Source organism: Alnus glutinosa, chromosome 3 (genome assembly GCF_958979055.1).
Source record: "Alnus glutinosa chromosome 3, dhAlnGlut1.1, whole genome shotgun sequence".
Classification (NCBI taxonomy): domain Eukaryota; kingdom Viridiplantae; phylum Streptophyta; class Magnoliopsida; order Fagales; family Betulaceae; genus Alnus; species Alnus glutinosa.
The window spans coordinates 12,007,797-12,025,084 of NC_084888.1; the positions used below are offsets into that span (position 1 = coordinate 12,007,797).

The window sequence follows — 17,288 nt, forward strand, 5'->3', positions numbered from 1 at the left end:
ATTCTGTTTGCTCAGCACTAGATAAAATGTTTAAAGATTTCTGGTGGGGCTTTCCCAAAGGTAAATCAAGGAATCTATGTCTAAAGTCCTGGAGCTCAATGTGTACCCCTCGCAGACTAGGGGGATTAGGGTTTCGTCTTATGAAGGAGACAAATTTAGCCCTCATTGCCAAACTTAGATGGAAAATTCTCTCTGATATGGATTGTCTTTGGGTTCGGCATCTTCGAGAAAAATATATTAGGTATGGTAATTTTTTCTCTACATCTGCAATTTCAAATGCTTCTGTGATTTGGAAAGGAATTTTAAAGAGTAAGCCATTGCTTCAAGCTCATGCTTGCCTTCAGGTATCAACGACTTCACATGTGCCTATTTGGACATCTTCTTGGATTCCTTCTATTCCTTCCTTTAAACCATCCCCAAAATATCCAAACAATTTTCATCAACCATCCTTGTTTATCTCTGATTTGATTGTGGCTGATACTTCACAATGGAACCCCTCGGTTGTCAATTCTGTTTTTGATGATATCAGTGCTAGAGAAATTCTTAAAATGAGAATTATGCAAAATTCTAAACCACAATACATTTGGACTCCATCTGGCTCAGGTAAGTTTTCGATCAATTCGGCTTATCTTATTCTTGTAAGATCTCATTGGCTTGTTTGCAGTCTAAATGTTACCTCAGAATTTTGGAAATCTTTGTGGAAGCTTAACCTCAATGATAGGCTTCGTAATTTCCTTTGGAAAATTGCCTGGAACATTATTCCGACGAAGGACCGTTTAAGTGTTGTTCTTCCATACTCTATCCAGTCAAAGTGCTCGCTTTGTAAATCGGCAACAGACTCTCTTCAGCATTTATTTTTCAACTGTTCCTTTGCTTGGATTATATGGCGCAATTCGCCTTGGCCTTTGGACTCTGCTGCTCTTAATTTCTCTAATACAATAGATTGGGTCAAGCTAATAATTTCTCCTAATATGTTAGGAATTCCTTCTCTTGACTATCATAAATTCCAAATTTTTGCAGCAGTGTCTTGTGATCTTCTATGGTATTACAGAAATAAAGCATTCCATGATGCTTTATCATTTACTACTCTTCAAGTTTCTCAGCATATCAATAAGGTTTCATTGGAGCACTTCACAACCTGGAATCAAATCCCATCACATGTGGAACGCTGGGTGCCTCCAGTATTTCCTAGCTGCAAATTCGATTTTGATATTGCTATACATGATACCTTCTCAGCTTAAGCCGTGGTTTGCCGAAATCATCAAGGTCATATTATTCATATGATCTCCCAAATAACCTCTCCTTGTCTTCCCAATTATGACGAGGCCTTAGCAGCACGCTTAGCTGCTTCTTTGGCATGCTCTCTAAATTCCAATAATTATATTATTGAAGATAACTCTCAGGTGGTTATTTCGTCTCTGCAACATCCTCAGAACCCTCTTGACTGGCGCATTTCTCCTATTATATATGATATCATTGGCTCTATCCCAGCATCCATTTCTTGGAGTGCTAGGAAAGTCAATAGAAGTGCAAACTTCTGTGCTCATTCAATAGCACATTGGGCCGCAACCAGATCTTTTTCTGGCCGCATTCCCACTATTCCTCCTCTTCTTTCTTTTGTTCCTATTATAAGTGGAAAAGATCCACCTCCCACTAGTTTATTAGGTTTATAGTACTTTTATATGCTTTTAGTTTGATTTGTAGTTCCGTTTCAATGTACCTACAAAAAAAAAAAAAAAACAACAACAACAACTTGTATAACCCGTCTTCACACAAATTACATAATCCTTTATTTTCGAAGTTTTTTTTAATTAATTTAAAATCACCGTTTTCCACTTCCCTCCAAGAAAATGGGCCGTCACAAGAAACGCTCCTCTGCCCGCACCAAACCCCCATCCCTTGCACCCTCTCCTTCCGTCGATCCCTCACCGCCCCATGAGAAGATGAACGTCATCGAAGATTTGGAGCGGGCTGTCGCCGCTGCCCACGGTGGGGACCTTAGCACAGCGCTGAAAATCATTAACGACTCTCTTTCGCGCTACCCTGAGTCGGCGGCTCTTCACAGCACAAGAGGCGGCATTCATTTTCAGGTCGCTTCTCAAACCCGCGACTCTGCCGCCCGAGTCAAACACCTCGAAATCGCGCTCATAGGCGACTGCCGAGCCCTCCAGCTGGCTTCGAACTCCATCTCCTTCGCGCGCTTCCGCGCCCTGACGCTCTTCGAGTTGGCCCAGAACGATGCCGCTGTGGGCTACGATTACGACGCCGTGATAGAAGCATGCGAGCGCGCGTTGCTGCTAGACAATCCTACGGACCCCGTGGAAGATCTCTTGGACGTTGGAGGGATATTGTACGTAGACAGTCCCAGCCCAGTCAATAGAATCGAAGAAGTGAAAAAGAAGCTCGTAAAGCTCATGGAGGAATCCAAGAAAACTAAGAAGAGTACTACTGTTCTTGGACATGGTGACGCGGAGGAAAAATTGAAGCAACTTGTAGACGATAACTCCCTGATCTCGGAGATACAGGACGAAATTAAGTCTCTGCAACGCAGAAAGGAGGAGATCCTAAAGGCGAGTGATCCGCAGAATATTCACTCATTGTACTCCCAGGATGATCGGCTGAGGATCGAAGAGAAAAGAAAGTACGTAAATCTCAAGAAAGTCGTATCCAACGTCGATATCATTGCCCGAGCCAGGCCTTATTGGAACAACACCATGAATTTTCAAGATAAGAAAGAATTGTTAAAAATAAGAATCAAAGAGCTGATAGCGCATTTTGATAGGAATAAGCTGGCCATGGCGAAAGCGATTTTGCAGGAAGCGATAGATTTCGCTAAGACAAGGAAGTTTTGGAAGTTTTGGGAGTGTTGTTGCTGCGGAGACAGGTTTCTGGACGGCCAATCGAACGTGAACCATATCAAGAAGGCGCATTTGGAAACTCTATCTGAGGATTTACGATCCATGGTGCCGGAAATAGTTTCTGAAAGAATTACCAACATGGTTGAACTCGAATCGTGGAAGCCCTTGGATTCCATCTCCGCGGCCAAGATGACGGAAAATCTGTCTTCTGAAGATTTAAAGAGCAAGATCGTCAAGTGGCCTTATTGCGATGATAGCAAACGCGCGGCGATCATCGATAGCATTCGCACGTGGTTGCGATGGTTTATAAGCAGCAAATGCTTTACCATGAGCCTTCTTATAGCGTTGCTGAAAATTGCAGTCTCAAAGCTGAAAGCTCGTTTTTTCCCGGAACAGGTAGTTGAGGTGGTTAGGAAGCGCCGACCTTTCCTCTTGATTTTCTTTTTGGAAGTTTCGGAGCTTAATTCACTTGTTGAATTGCTGGAAAATCTGGCTGGAACTTGCGGATTACGTTCTATTTGCGAGACTAGTGTGAATGTGAATGCTGATCTTGGGTTTTGCGAAAGGATTGTTTTCAGCGCTGACTTCTCACGTCTCCTTTTCGATGAGCGATACTTGCGAGGAGAGATTGGTGAGCCTGATGATGGGAGTGCAGTGACTTGTCATGCCGATAATGACGAAGCAGAGGAGGTAATAATTACTTATAATGGTGATGCTTTTGTTTATTGGTTATGGATTGGAGGTCCTACAATTGGGGAGCAGATGAAGGAATGGACAAATACGAGAGAAGCTAGCAAAATTCGGGGAATGATGTTGTTCAACATCCTTAAAACGGAATTTGGCATGCTGCAACGTGTGTGTCAGAGAAAATGGGAGATTTTGAGATACGAGAAACCACTGCTGAATCTTAAGAATATATATCTTGAAGAAAATGAGAAAAGGGAAGAGATTTCAGGGTACAAGCCACAAAGTTATCACTCCCTCTTGTTGAACCGGCAGAGAGAGATTGAGATGAAGGGTGATTTTGTGACGGACAGCAGTGGCTTTGAGTTGCATACGATACGGAGTATTCTGGAAGGTGCTCAAACAGACGCTGACATAGAACAGAAGATCAAGAAGAAGAGACTGTGGACGGAAGTAGAGGTGGGGTGTGCCAATTTGAGATGGAAAATTGTTATATTCCACATTAATTATTCCTTAAACAGACGCTAACTATGTTAAGTGTTCTGTTGCAGCTTTACAAGGTTGATGCTTTGATCCTGGTGACTAATGCTTCCATGCGGCAGACAGGGTTGACACTTGAGATGGTATCTGCTTGTGACTATCGGTCTATTCTGGTGCCCCTGTTGAAGTCACTCATGCAGGTTTGCATCGTCTTCTCTTCTTGTTCCTTGAATATTCTTACTTTATTGTCGGCCTGTGTTTTGATGTGGGATAAATTTCTCGTACGTACTTAGGCACGCCTGCAGGATCAGGTTGACAAAGATGCTGCAGAGAAGTCTAACACTGCAACAGAAGCTTTGTTGGCAGAGCTTGCTCTTGATGACGAGAAGAACACTAACAAAGGACAAGTACAGGGGAAGGGGAAGTCAAAGGGTAAAAAGAAGAAACAATATTACAAAAAGGCCCAGGATTCGAAGGTTTGGATTACTGGTTTTGTTTTGTTTCCTTTTATTGTAGCAATAGTTGACTTGTACATGCACAATCTCTTATTAATATATAATTCCTGTATTGTAGGGAACCGGTGGTGGTAAGGAGCAGCATCCGCCTCGTCAGGAAAATGTGGAACAATCGTGAGTCTTTGTGTTGATCTGTAAAGGATAAGGCTCAACTAGCCTCTCATCCATAACATTTGAATTAAAATAGTATTTGGTTACATTACATAAGCTCTAATCTCATCTTGAATATCTGTAGATATCCCTATCATCTTAGATCAGTAGTAAAGTTCAAATTTTTAAATCTGTTATATTTAATATCTATAAATACAAACAGCCTTCACTTCATTGAGTAACATTGTGTGAGTTTTGTGGCCATATGTGCTCCCAATTTCTAGAATAAAACTAAGTTCAATGTGCTTTCACCTGTGTTGTGCTTCAGTTGCTTTTCTGCTGGGCATGGTGGAAATTATCCAAGTTCTGAGATTGATGTTCCTGTAAGAACTGACGAATTGAAGCAACAGGAAGAGGAACTTCTGCGTGAGGCAGAGGAGGAGGCAAGAATGCTTGATGAGGCGATAGTGTTCCAGATGAAAATGGAGAATGAGGCTAAACAAAAGCGTCTTGCTGAGCAAAATAAGAGTGCAGGTGAAAGCAGTGCAGAGAATGTGGCAACTGTTTCCTCTAAAGCTGGTGAAGATGCTGGTTCAAGTGAGCAACAAGCGTTAGTCCTCGTTTTTGTTCTTACTATCGTACTTGCATTATATGGAACCTTTCCTTTTCTTTTCTTTTTCATTTTTAGCTAAAAACTTTGCTTAAATCTGTGGCCATATCTGCGTCCAATTTTTGGGTTTAAACAAAGTAGAATTGTTTTCACCATGTGTTGTGCTTCAGTTGCTTTTCTGCTGGGCATGGAGGAAATTATCCTAATCCTGAGATCGGTGTTCCTGTAAGCATTGATGAATTGAAGCAACAGGAAAAACAACTTAGGCGTGAAGCAGAGGAGGTTCTAAGAAAGCTTGATGAGGTTTTGGAACTCCAGAGGAAAATTGAGCATGAGGCAAAACAAAAGCGCCTGGCTGAGCAAAATAAGAGTACAGGTGAAACCGGTACAGAGAATGTGGAAAAGGCTGAAGCTGGTGAAGATTTTGGTTCAAGTGAGCAACAAGCGTAAGTCTTGTTATTTGTTCTTACTATCATACTTGCATTATAGAACCCTTTTTTTTAGCTAAAAGACATTTAATTTGCTTAAATTTGTGGCCATACCTACTACCAATTTCTAGGCTTAAACAAAGTTGAATTGTTTACACAATTTGTTGTGTTTCAGTCGCTTTTCCGTAGTGCATGGAGGAAATTATCCTAATGCTGAGACCGGTGTTCCTGTAAGCACTGATGAATTGAAGCAACGGGAAGAAGAACTTAGTAGTGAGTCTGAGGAGGAACTAGGTTTTGAGTACTCAGAGGAGTTTCGAAGAAGGCTTGATGAGGAGTTGGAGCGTTTTTTTAAAATTGAATATGAGGCTAAACAAAAGATCCTTTCAGAGCAAAGAAGTACACGGTGTGCCTTAATCAATGTAAAGTCTGTCACACATGGTGAAGATGTTGGTTCCAGTGAGCAGCAGCAAAGGCAATCAGAACCAACACCCTTAAATGTAACTGTTGTCTTCTCTGAAGCCGGTGAAAATGTTGGTTCAAGTGAGCAGCAAAGACAACTTGAAACAACACCCTTAAGTTGGCAAAGGATGTAACCGATGTCTCCTCTGAAGCTAATAAAGATGTTGGTTCATGTGAGCAACATTAGCAAAGACAATTTGAACCAATACCCTTGAATGTGGCATGGGAAAGACAAGCTGGTGAAGATGTTGGTTCAACTTCCTTCAAACAATTTCTGATATGCTTTTATTGTTTGTTATTTGCTATTTGTGTATTGAAGTGCACATGAGGTCGGTAGTGTTGGTGTTGATTCCTGCCTCATACTATGGGATGCAAGAGTGGAATCTACTACAGTTGCCATGGTTGCAATTCTTCATTTTATGTCTATCATTTTTGAAAATATAAACAAGACTCCAAACAATACCTAGAAGGGGGTTGAATAGGTGTATGACAATATAATGCGAAATTAAAAATTTAATCGACCACAAACAAACAATTACAAAAATATGAAAAACAATAAAACAATTGACACAGCTTTAAACTCGAGAAAAATGTTGAAAGAACTGCAATTTCATGATGACAAGAACAAAACCCGTCAGAAGTTGAGAAAGAAAGATTGATCCCATTAATACCCTTGCAATGGTGTGCACATTGTTAATTTTGAAAAAATTATGCGACAACCAAGAAAATGACAAGTAGATGATATTTCAAGTGAGGAAATGAAGACATATATGCTGAACCAATATGAAAAACCACCTCCATCGTATCACTGCATCAACTATATATTCTTTTAGCATCAACAACATCTGTTAAATTCTACATGCAATCTTTTTTTCTTTTTCTTTTTTTTTTTTCTTTTTTTTTTCATTATCTTCATCCTTTGGTTGAGTTTTGTTCTTTGAGTTCAAATTATTCAAAATTATGCGCTTTGGAAAAATCCATATGCAATAAAAAGAGTGCACAGACATTCAACTAATGGTTTTGCAGATCACAGTCCAGTTAAACACCCCTACGCGGTTGGGGTGGTCGCACGACCACCCTTGCATGCCTATTGTGGTGGCTGCGTGACCACCTTTAAGTAAGACAGAGGAGGCCGTGCGACCACCCATATCGTATTGTGACGATTACGCAACCATCCTTATCTAGCTTGTTAGATGTTGAGTTGGCCATGCGGCTGCACTTGTCTACAAAATTAGGTAGCCACGTGGCTACCCCTTCTCCATTGAGGGTGGCAGTGAGATCATCTATATTTTTTTAATCTTTTTATAAATAAAAAATCAGCCCTACACTTGCACCAATTGTTTCAATTTTTTTTTTCTATTTTTTAAAAAAGGTGTTAAAATTTTGGTTTTTTAGTACATGTGGTTTGCCTGGTCATCAAATGGTCACCTCGTTTTGCAAAAGTGTCACAAAGTGGTATATATGGATATTTTATAAATGCAGTTGGTACTTTCGTAAAAAAATAAAAATGTAAAAAATAACAACCCGCCACGTCAAAATTATCAACAATTGCCACGTGCCCCATATACCAAATTAGTATTTTAAAAATAAAAAAATAATAAAAAAAGAGGTGCCCGAGCCGCCCTCTATGACTGGACTAGGGTGGCCGAACTTGTTAGTGAACCTCCTTGAGCCAGCAGCAGGTCCACATCATCATCAGCTCACCAACTGCATTCTGGAAGATACGTGCTTATCAGATAATGAAGATGATTCAAATTGCCTTCTCTCTACCTTCTCTCTAGAATTTTCTGGTGTCCTCTGTGAAAGTCTCCATGGGAGGGAAGCTTTGTGCTTCTCTCCCGCTCACCCATCACTGTTCCATACCTCATCTCTTCATCCTTCCTGCCACCCATCCACCCTTCTCACCTTCCGTCATCCGTCTTCCTTTTTTAAGGTGTTTTAAGCCACTGGAGATAAGGCATAAACTCCATCTATCCTTCTATCCTTTTCGATGTTTTAAGCCATTAGAGATAAGGTGAAATCTCCATCTACCCCTCTATCCTTTCAGGTTTTTCTATGCTTTCTGGTTTGTCACCACCCAGCATCTGTCTCTGGTTTTTCCCTCCGCCCCTCACCGTGTTCTTTGTAAATTTTGGAACGGTTTTAGGATCGAAATTTACGAATCTAGATCTACTCTCCTTCGATTTTTACACGACACACTCCTCACCAACGGGTTCTCCGGCGTCCCCGGCTTCCACCGATGGTCTCCAGTTCTTCCACCGCCGCCTCCTCCCCAGCGCGTGGCTTGCACGCTCTAGAGCGTTTTTCGCTCTGGCCGGCGCATGACCACCCTGTTTGCTCCCACAGCCTCCCACCACTTCGGCCATCGGTGGTTCCGGACGAAACCGGCGTTTCCTGTTGCTGAGAGGTCTCCCCTCGGCGGCGCGTGTACCTCACGCGCCGTCACGGTTGCTGGCTCCCACTGCTCCTCCTCCTACCGGACTTCTGCTGTTACTGTTTGTGTTTTTATTTTTTTGTTGTTTTGGGCTTATTTGTTGTATCCCTCCCCCCCGGTTTACCTCTGTAATTGTGTTTGGGTCCTTGTGACTCAATATACTTGTGATATCACCTTTATTGGTGACCCCGGCTTTGTGGCATCATTGCCTCAAGCCAATGGGCACGCATCTTCGGAAGCATTGCCCCCGCGTACTTTCATTCTTAGTTTTCAATTTGGGTTGCCCAAGCCCTCTTGTTTTTGTTGTTTTTTAAGTTTTAATTGTAATAGTTTCTGATTTACTTATAAAAAAAGAAGATGATTCAAATTCAAAAGATTGGAGAAAGGATAGGAAGCTTAGTTTATCTCTTGTAATTCAGTTAGATAGTTTTTACTTTTAGGCAATAATTAATCAGTTAGCTTCCAACTGACTGACTTCCGTCTATAACCCGTCTTCACCCCGCCACCACACACAAATTACATTACATAATCCTTTATTTTCAAAGTTTTTTTTTTTATTAATTTAAAATCACTGTTTTCCATTCCCTCCAAGAAAATGGTCCGTCGCAAGAAACGCTCCTCTGCCCGCACCAAACCCGGCCCATCCCTTGCACCCTCTCCCTCCGTCGATCCCTCACCGCCCGATGAGAAGATGAACGTCATCGAAGATTTGGAGCGGGCCGTCGCCGCTGTCCACGGTGGGGGCCTTAGCGCAGCGCTGAAAATCATTATCGACTCTCTTTCGCGCTACCCTGAGTCGGCGGCTCTTCACAGCACAAGAGGCGGCATTCATTTTCAGTTCGCTTCTCAAAGCCGCGACTCTACCGCCCAACTCCAACACCTCAGAATGGCGCTATTTGACGGCCGCCGAGCCCTCCAGCTAGCTCCGAAATCCATCTCCTTCGCGCGCTACCACGCCCTGACGCTCTTCGAGTTGGCCCAGAACGACGCCGCTGTGGGCTACGATTTCGACGCCGTGATCGAAGCATGCGAGCGCGCGTTGCTGCTAGATAATCCTACGGACCCCGTGGAAGATCTCTTGGGCGTTGGAGGGATGTTGTACGTAGACAATCCCAGCCCGGTCAATAGAATCGAAGAAGTGAAAAAGAAGCTCGTAAAGCTAATGGAGGAATCCAAGAAAAACAAGAAGAGTGTTCTTGGACATGGGGACGCGGAGGACAAATTCGAGCAGCTTGTAGACGATAAATCCCTCTCGGAGATAAAGGACGAAATTGAGTCTCTGCGACGTAGAAAGGAGGAGATCATAGAGCCGTGTCCGCAGAATGCATTGTACCCGCCGGATGATCGGCAGAGGCTCGAAGAGAAGAGAAAGTACAAGAATCTCCAGAAAGTCGTGTCCAAAGTCGATATCATATCCCGAGCCAGGCCTTACTGGAACGACGCCATGAATTTCGAAGATAAGAAAGAATTGTTAAAAATAGAAATCGAAGAGCTCAAAGCGCATTTCGATAGGAATAAGTTGGCCATGGCAAAGGAGGTTTTGATGGAAGCCATAGATTTCGCCAAGGCATGGAAATTTTGGAAGTTTTGGGAGTGTTGTTGCTGCGGAGACAGGTTTCTAGATGGCCAATCGAACGTGAACCATATCACGAACGCACATTTGGAAAACACTCTGCCCGACGATTTACGATCCTTGGTGCCGGTAATGGTTTCTGAAGCAATTGCCGACGTGCTTGATCAAGTCGATGCCTGGAAGCCCGTGGATTCCACTTCCGCGGCCGAGATTATGGAAAACATGTCTTCTGAAGATTTAAAGAGCGTCAAGTTGCCTTATTGTGATGATAGTCGACGCATGGCGATCATCAATAGCATTCGCGTGTGGTTGCGATGGTTTATAACAGGCAAATTATTTGCTACGAGCCTTCTTAGGATGTTGCAGAAATTGACAATCTCAACGCTGAAAGTTAAAATCCAGAAACCGGTACTTAAGGATTATACGGTGCACCAGCCGCTACTCTTGATATGCTTTTTGGAAGTTCCGGAGCTTAATTCACTTCTTGAATGCTTGCAAAATCTGGCTAGAAGTTGCGGATTACGTTCTGAATGTGAGACTACTGTGAAAGCTGGTCATGGGTTTTCCGAAAGGATTGTTTTCAGCTCTGACTTCTCATGTCTCCTTTTCGATGAGCGATGCTTGCGAGGAGAGATTGGTGAGCCTGATGATGGGAGCGCAGTGACTTCTCATGGTGATAATGACGAAGCAGAGGAGGTGATAATTACTCATGGTGATGATTTTATTTATTGGTTATGGAATGGAGGTCGTACAATTGGGGAGCAGCTAAAGGAATGGACAAGTACGAGAGAAGCTAGCAAAAGTCAAGGAATGATGTTCTTCAAGATCCTTAAAAGGGAATATGACATCCTGCAACACATGTGTAACAGAAAATGGGAGATTCTGAGATACGAGAAACCGCTGCTGAATCTTAAGAATATATATCTTGAAGAAAATGAGAAAAGGGAAGAGATTTCAGGGTACGAGCCACAAAGTTATCGCTCCCTCTTGTTGAACCGGCAGAGAGAGCTTGAGATGGAGAGTGATTCTGTGACGGACAGCAGTAGCTTTGAGTTGCATATGTTATTGAGTATTCTGAAGGAAGCACACATAGACACTGACATAAAAGAGAAGATCAAGAAGAAGAGACATCGGATGGATCTAGAGGTGGGGTATGCCAATTAATTATTAATCCTTAGACAAATTAATGATTCTCAAATTATTCTCACTATGTTAAGTGTTGTGTTGCAGCTTTACACTGTTGATGCTATAATCATGACAAATGATGCTGCCGTGCGGCAAACAGGGTTGAAACTTGAGATAGTAACTGTTCGTGACTATCGATCTATGATGGTGCCCCTGTTGAAGTCACTTATGCAGGTTTGCATCGGCTTCTCTGGGCTTGTTTGTTCCTTGAATATTAATTCCTACGTTCTTGTCGGCCTATGTTTTGATGTGGGACGAATTTCTCCTACCTAGGCACGCCTGCAGGAACAGGTTGACAAAGATGCTTCTGAGAAGTCCAAGGCTGCAACAGAAGCTTTGTTGGCAGAGCTTGCTCTTGATGCCGAGAAGAACACTAAGAAAGGAGGTTTTAATCTAGGACTAGGGCAAGGACAAGGAAAGTCAAAGGGTAAAAAGAAGAAACAATATTACAAAAAGGCCAAGGATTCGAAGGTTTTGATTACTGGTTTTCTTTTCCTTTTTATTGTAGCAGTAGTTGTCTTGTATATAGACTTAACAATATATCATTCCTGTATTGTAGGCAACCGGTGGTGGTAAGGAGCAGCGTCCGCCTCATCCGGAAAATGTGGAACAAGCGTGAGTCTTTGTGTGGCCATATGTGCTCCCAATTTCTAAAATAAAACTTATGCTCCGTTTGTTTCGACGTAAAATGATTTATGTCGTAAAATCATTTCGATAAAATCATTTTCAGAAAAAATGATTTTCTCGAAAATATTTTTTGGTGTTTGGCTCGTACGAAAAAATTACAAAATGCAAAAATCAGAATTTGGCAAATGCCGCCGGAATCCGGCAACGTCCGGTCGCCGGATTCCGACAAGAACGTTTGACCGGATCCGGCCAAAATGGCCGGATCCTGGTCGGAATCTTCCGGATCCGGCCCGATCAATGGCAGGATCCAATCATATTCGGCCGGAATCTAGTAGCCGGCATTCGGCACAGGCAGTTTTCCGACGACCGGACGTTGTTGGACTTCGGCGCCGGTTGGATTCTAACGATCGACAATTGCTAAATTCTAACAATCAAATATCAAACGTGCATGTAAGAATGAAGTGTTTAATTTCGGAAAACGATTTACGGTTTTAAAAATCGTAAATCGTTTTCCGAAAATTAAAGAAACTTTTACGGTCAAATTAAAAACGATTTTCGTTGACCATTATTTTCACCCCTACCAAACACGTAAAATACCGAAATCATTTTACGCCGAAACAAACAGAGCATTAGTTTAATGTGCTTTTACCTGTGTTGTGCTTCAGTTACTTTTCTGCCGCACACGGTGGAAATGATCCAAATCCTGAGATCGGTGTTCCTGTAAGCACTGACGAATTGAAGCAACGGGAAGAGGAACTTGGGCTTGAGGCAGATGCAAGAATGCTTGATGAGGTGTTAGAGTTCCAGAGGAAAATAGAGAATGAGGCTAAACAAAATCGCCTGGCTGAGCAAAATAGGAGTACATGTGAAACCTCTGAAGCTAGTGAAGATGTTGGTTCAAGTGAGCAACAAGCGTAAGTCTTCTTTTTCGCTCTTACTATCACACTTGCATTATGGAACTTCTTTTTCTTTTTCTTTTTTTTCTTTTTTTTCATTTTTAGCTAAAAGACATGTACGTTGCTTAAATCTGTGGTCATATCTCCGCCAATTTCGAGGCTTAAACAAATTTCAATTGTTTTTCACAACGTGTTGTGCTTCAGTTGCTTTTCTGCCGGGCATGGAGGAAATTATCCTAATCTTGAGATTGGTGTTCTTGTAAGCACTGGTGAATTGAAGCAACGGGAAGAAGAACTTAGTAGTTGGGAGACGGAGCTTGATGAGGAGTTGGAAAGAAAGGCTGATGAGGCATTGCAACGTTCTTTTCAGATGGTGGATGAGGCTAAACAAAGGTTCCTTTCAGAGCAAAATGTTGGTTCAAGTGTGCCTGCTCTTTCCTTTGAAGGTGGCGAAGATGTTGGCTCATGTGAGCAGCAGAAGCAGCAACCAAGGAAATGTGGACCAATATCCTTGCATCTGACAGAAGCTGAGCCTGTTGTCTCCTCTGAAGTTGGTGAAGATGTTGGTTCAAGCGAGCAACAACAACAAAGACAATCTGAACCAATACCCTTGAATGTAGCAGAGGATGTGCCTACTGTCTCCTCTGAAGGTGGCAAAGATCATGATTTAAGTGAGGACCAGCACCAGCAACAACAAAAACAATCTGGACCAATACCATTGAATGTGGTAGAGGGTGTGCCTGCTGTTTCCTCAGAAGCTGGTGAAGATGTTCGTTCATCTGACGGGCAGCAGCAGCAAAGGCAATCTGGAGTAGTCATGCCCTTGCCTTTTAGTGGCATCATACGTTTCGGTACTATTGATTTTGCCAGACATTTATCAAGCTGAGAGTATTAAGTTGAATAAGAAATCAAGTGAACCTGAACAACTGAGGCAATATGCTGCACCAGAAGACTAGCGTAGTTGCACTGGAGTAGCCTATTGTATTTTCATTGCCAAGAGAAGGAGTTTGACTAGTTAACCTGAACATTCTAAGTTCTCATCCTGTTAGCATGGGAATTTTGTACTTTCCAGTTGAGTAGCTTCACCAGTGATGTAATGTATCTTACTAAATTCAGTTTCTGGAAATTAAAGCTTTCCAAATTGTTTTTTCAAGCAATAAAAGCTATCAACAAAAGAATGGTAAATGGGCCACAAAATGTTAACCCAAGAAAGAATTCTAGTTTTTCCAAACCCATGTGCACTACTTTCACCTATCAGTGCAGTATTTGATGCAATCTAGGAATATTGATAGGTACATTTCTTGTCTTCGGTTTCCTCACCAACATTATGATAAACACAAGAATAACAAGGATTAGAATAGCAGTTCAGATAGTTTGCAACTGCTCTTGGGATAGGATAACATTTGAATCAAGCTAATCTTACTGTAAGTCTGTTACTGTAACTATCTTGTAAAGTGATAAACATTATCTTGTACAAATACAAGCTCAACCCTACGTATTGAGTGGGGAAGTTTACAGAACTTCATTGCTATTTTTATTTTCTTCATGCCAATATACAGGTAAGAGATAATCATTTTCTTTTATTTGGATCAAAGGTTGATGAAATTCCTGGTTCAGAAAATGTCAGCTATTATGCAGTGTTATTAAATCAAGGGTTAAGTACTCCTCTAGTCCTTGAATTTTGAAAACTTTATTTTTTAGTCCCTGAGTTTCAATTTGCATCACAGATGATACCTCAGTTTTGGGAAATGACCAAATAAGTACCTCGGTTAACTTTTCCGTCCAAAAACTAACGGACCGCCACGTGTCAACCTCAGAGGTTGACACGTGGTACTATATAAAAAAATTAAAAATTAAAAATCTTTAAAAATGAATTAAAAAATAATAATATTAAAAAAAAATTGAGAAAAAAAAAAGGGGTGGCTCTTGGCCGGTATGGGGTGGCCGAACCACCCCCCAAAACCGATCTTGAATTTTTTTTTTTTTTTTTTTTTTTTTTTTTTTTGTCAAGGGGTGGTCGAACCACCCCCCCCCCCCCCATGGGGTGGTTCGGCCACCCCAGACCGGCCACGGGGGGTGGCAACCACCCCTTGTTTTTTTTTTTTTTCAATTTTTTTTTAATATTATTTTTTTTAATTCTTTTTAATTTTTAATTTTTTTATATTGTGCCACGTGTCAACCTCTGATGTTGACACGTGGCGGTCTGTTAGTTTTTGGACGGAGAAGTTAACCGAGGTACTTATTCGGTCATTTTTCAAAACTGAGGTATCATCTGTGATGCAAATTGAAATTCAGGGACTAAAAAATAATGTTTCTAAAACTCAGGGACTAAAAAAGTGTTTAACCCTTAAATCAATCATATCGTGGACCGTATATTTCAGTATTATAGTTATAATGTATATAGAAATCTTGAAAAATAAAAATTATGATTTCATAAATGTATTAACCATATACAAATTTAGTATATAGTAAAAATGATTACTCTATTTCAAATAATAACTCATTTCATGTTCTTCCGTTTATTTACCTCTTTCCCATTATTTTTAATACCTTTTCTTTTCTTTTCTTTTTCATAACATTATCTTCGAATTCGATCAGTTTTATTTTTGTTTCAGTTACACTAAAATACTCTAGAGAAACATCAATAAAATTTTCAATTTTTACAATCCTTTGTATAAGAAATAAACATTCTCAAGAGAAATATTAGATGGTATTTCATTTAGATGCTAACATCCTAATATTTTTGGAATAATATTTTTACTTGATTTTCAATTTCCATCTCTTATCTTCTTATTTATTTATTTAAAATTTATCATCTATTACTTATAGGGTAAATGCATCTTTTACTTATAGGGTAAATCTATCAATTTGATGCGATTTTATACCTCTTTTTCTTTGAGTTGTCGGCAAGATTCAACAAATTTTGGACTTTAAGAAGCTCTAATACGAAAACTTTTGGTAGCCGTCTCTAGTAATTGCCATATGGCGTGGCAAAGCCAATGCTTGTACAATCCATAAGGACGACAGAACACAAGACTTGCTTTATAAATTATTGGGTTTGCAATTTTTTATACGACCTGTGAATCCGACACGAAATTAAAATTGTAACGACTCACCCCAAACGACACAATATTGTCCTCTTTTGGCTCCCCCGAACCAGACTTCTCAGGAAGTCACCCATACTAGGATTGCTCTAACAGAAGCACGCTTAACTGCGGAGTTCTGATAGGTTCATAGCCATCACGGCTTTAAAACGCATTGTGTCATAAATGATACATTTATACATATAAACACATCTTCATTCCCAGGCGATGTGCGATGTGGGACGTCACAATCACCCCCTCTTTGGACCCAGCATCCCCGCTGGCGTCCCTCATTGGGCTTGTGCACGCTCCCACCATCTCAGGCTGGGCAATGTCTCTGATACCATTTGTAACGACCCACCCTCAATGACAAAATATTGTCCGCTTTTGGCTCCCCCGAACCAGACTTCCCAGGAGGTCATCCATCCTGGGATTGCTCTCGTAGAAGCACGCTTAACTGCGGAGTCCTGATAGGTTCATCGCCATCACGGCTTTAAAACGCGTTGTGTCATAAATGGTGCATTTATACATATAAATACATCTCTATTCCTAGACAATGTGGGACGTCACAATCACCCCCTCTTGGGACCCAGCGTCCTCGCTGGCGATCCTCATGGGCTTGTGCACGCTCCCACCATCTCAGGCTGGGCAATGACTCTGATATCATTTGCTGTGACGACCATTTTTTTTATTATTATTTATTTTATACAAACATAAACGAGTCATCGCAGTGGCACGACTACGTGTCGCTCAGCCAACATATGGCACATGTCCCATAACATGCACCAGATAATTTAAGTATAACATATATCTATCTATGCAGCGGAAAACATAAATCTGAATAGCGGAAATTACAACTTATACATCTATCACAAATTAATTACAACATTGAGCCATTTAACATCTATCTATTTGAGTCTTATTAACACAATATTTACATAACAATAATGGCTTAACAAAGAATAAATGACACAAACGTCACAAGCCATACCAAACCTATAAAATAGTGGACAACCCGTGGTCCGACAATTACAACTGTCGCAGCGAACTTCAGTCATAATATCTCAAGTACACTGCTATTAACCCATCAACTATACCGAAGTACCTGCAGCCAAAGAAACATCATCTACACGGTTGTGGTGGTATCCACATCTGCATAGGTGAAAGAATGATTTCACCGCCTTAGCATGAAACATACTAAGACCTCAGTGGTATAAGACTAACTGAGTTTTCACAAAGAACCAACCCTTATTTTATTTTTAGTCGTGCGAGCACTATATTAGCCACAATTTACCAATAGCTAATGCAACAAAGACCGACTATCCAGAAAACATTTAAAACATATTATATAGCTATGAACATA

The 17,288-nt window shown here is 41.1% G+C and overlaps 2 protein-coding genes across 2 annotated transcripts; both read left to right on the forward strand.

Annotated features, from left to right (window-relative positions):
* Window positions 1-1,850: 1,850 nt before the first annotated feature.
* Window positions 1,851-6,261, forward strand: LOC133863176 (uncharacterized). Its single transcript, XM_062299152.1, has 7 exons — window positions 1,851-4,001; window positions 4,094-4,222; window positions 4,316-4,498; window positions 4,596-4,651; window positions 4,956-5,237; window positions 5,408-5,683; window positions 5,841-6,261. Exons 1-7 carry the CDS (start codon window positions 1,851-1,853, stop codon window positions 6,259-6,261), a joined length of 3,498 nt encoding a protein of 1,165 aa, XP_062155136.1.
* Window positions 6,262-9,156: 2,895 nt separating this feature from the next.
* LOC133863177 (uncharacterized) lies at window positions 9,157-14,284 on the forward strand. Its single transcript, XM_062299153.1, has 7 exons — window positions 9,157-11,280; window positions 11,365-11,493; window positions 11,593-11,790; window positions 11,879-11,934; window positions 12,612-12,860; window positions 13,047-13,603; window positions 14,256-14,284. The coding sequence occupies exons 1-7, from the start codon at window positions 9,157-9,159 to the stop codon at window positions 14,282-14,284; spliced, it is 3,342 nt and encodes a 1,113-aa protein (XP_062155137.1).
* Window positions 14,285-17,288: the final 3,004 nt, after the last annotated feature.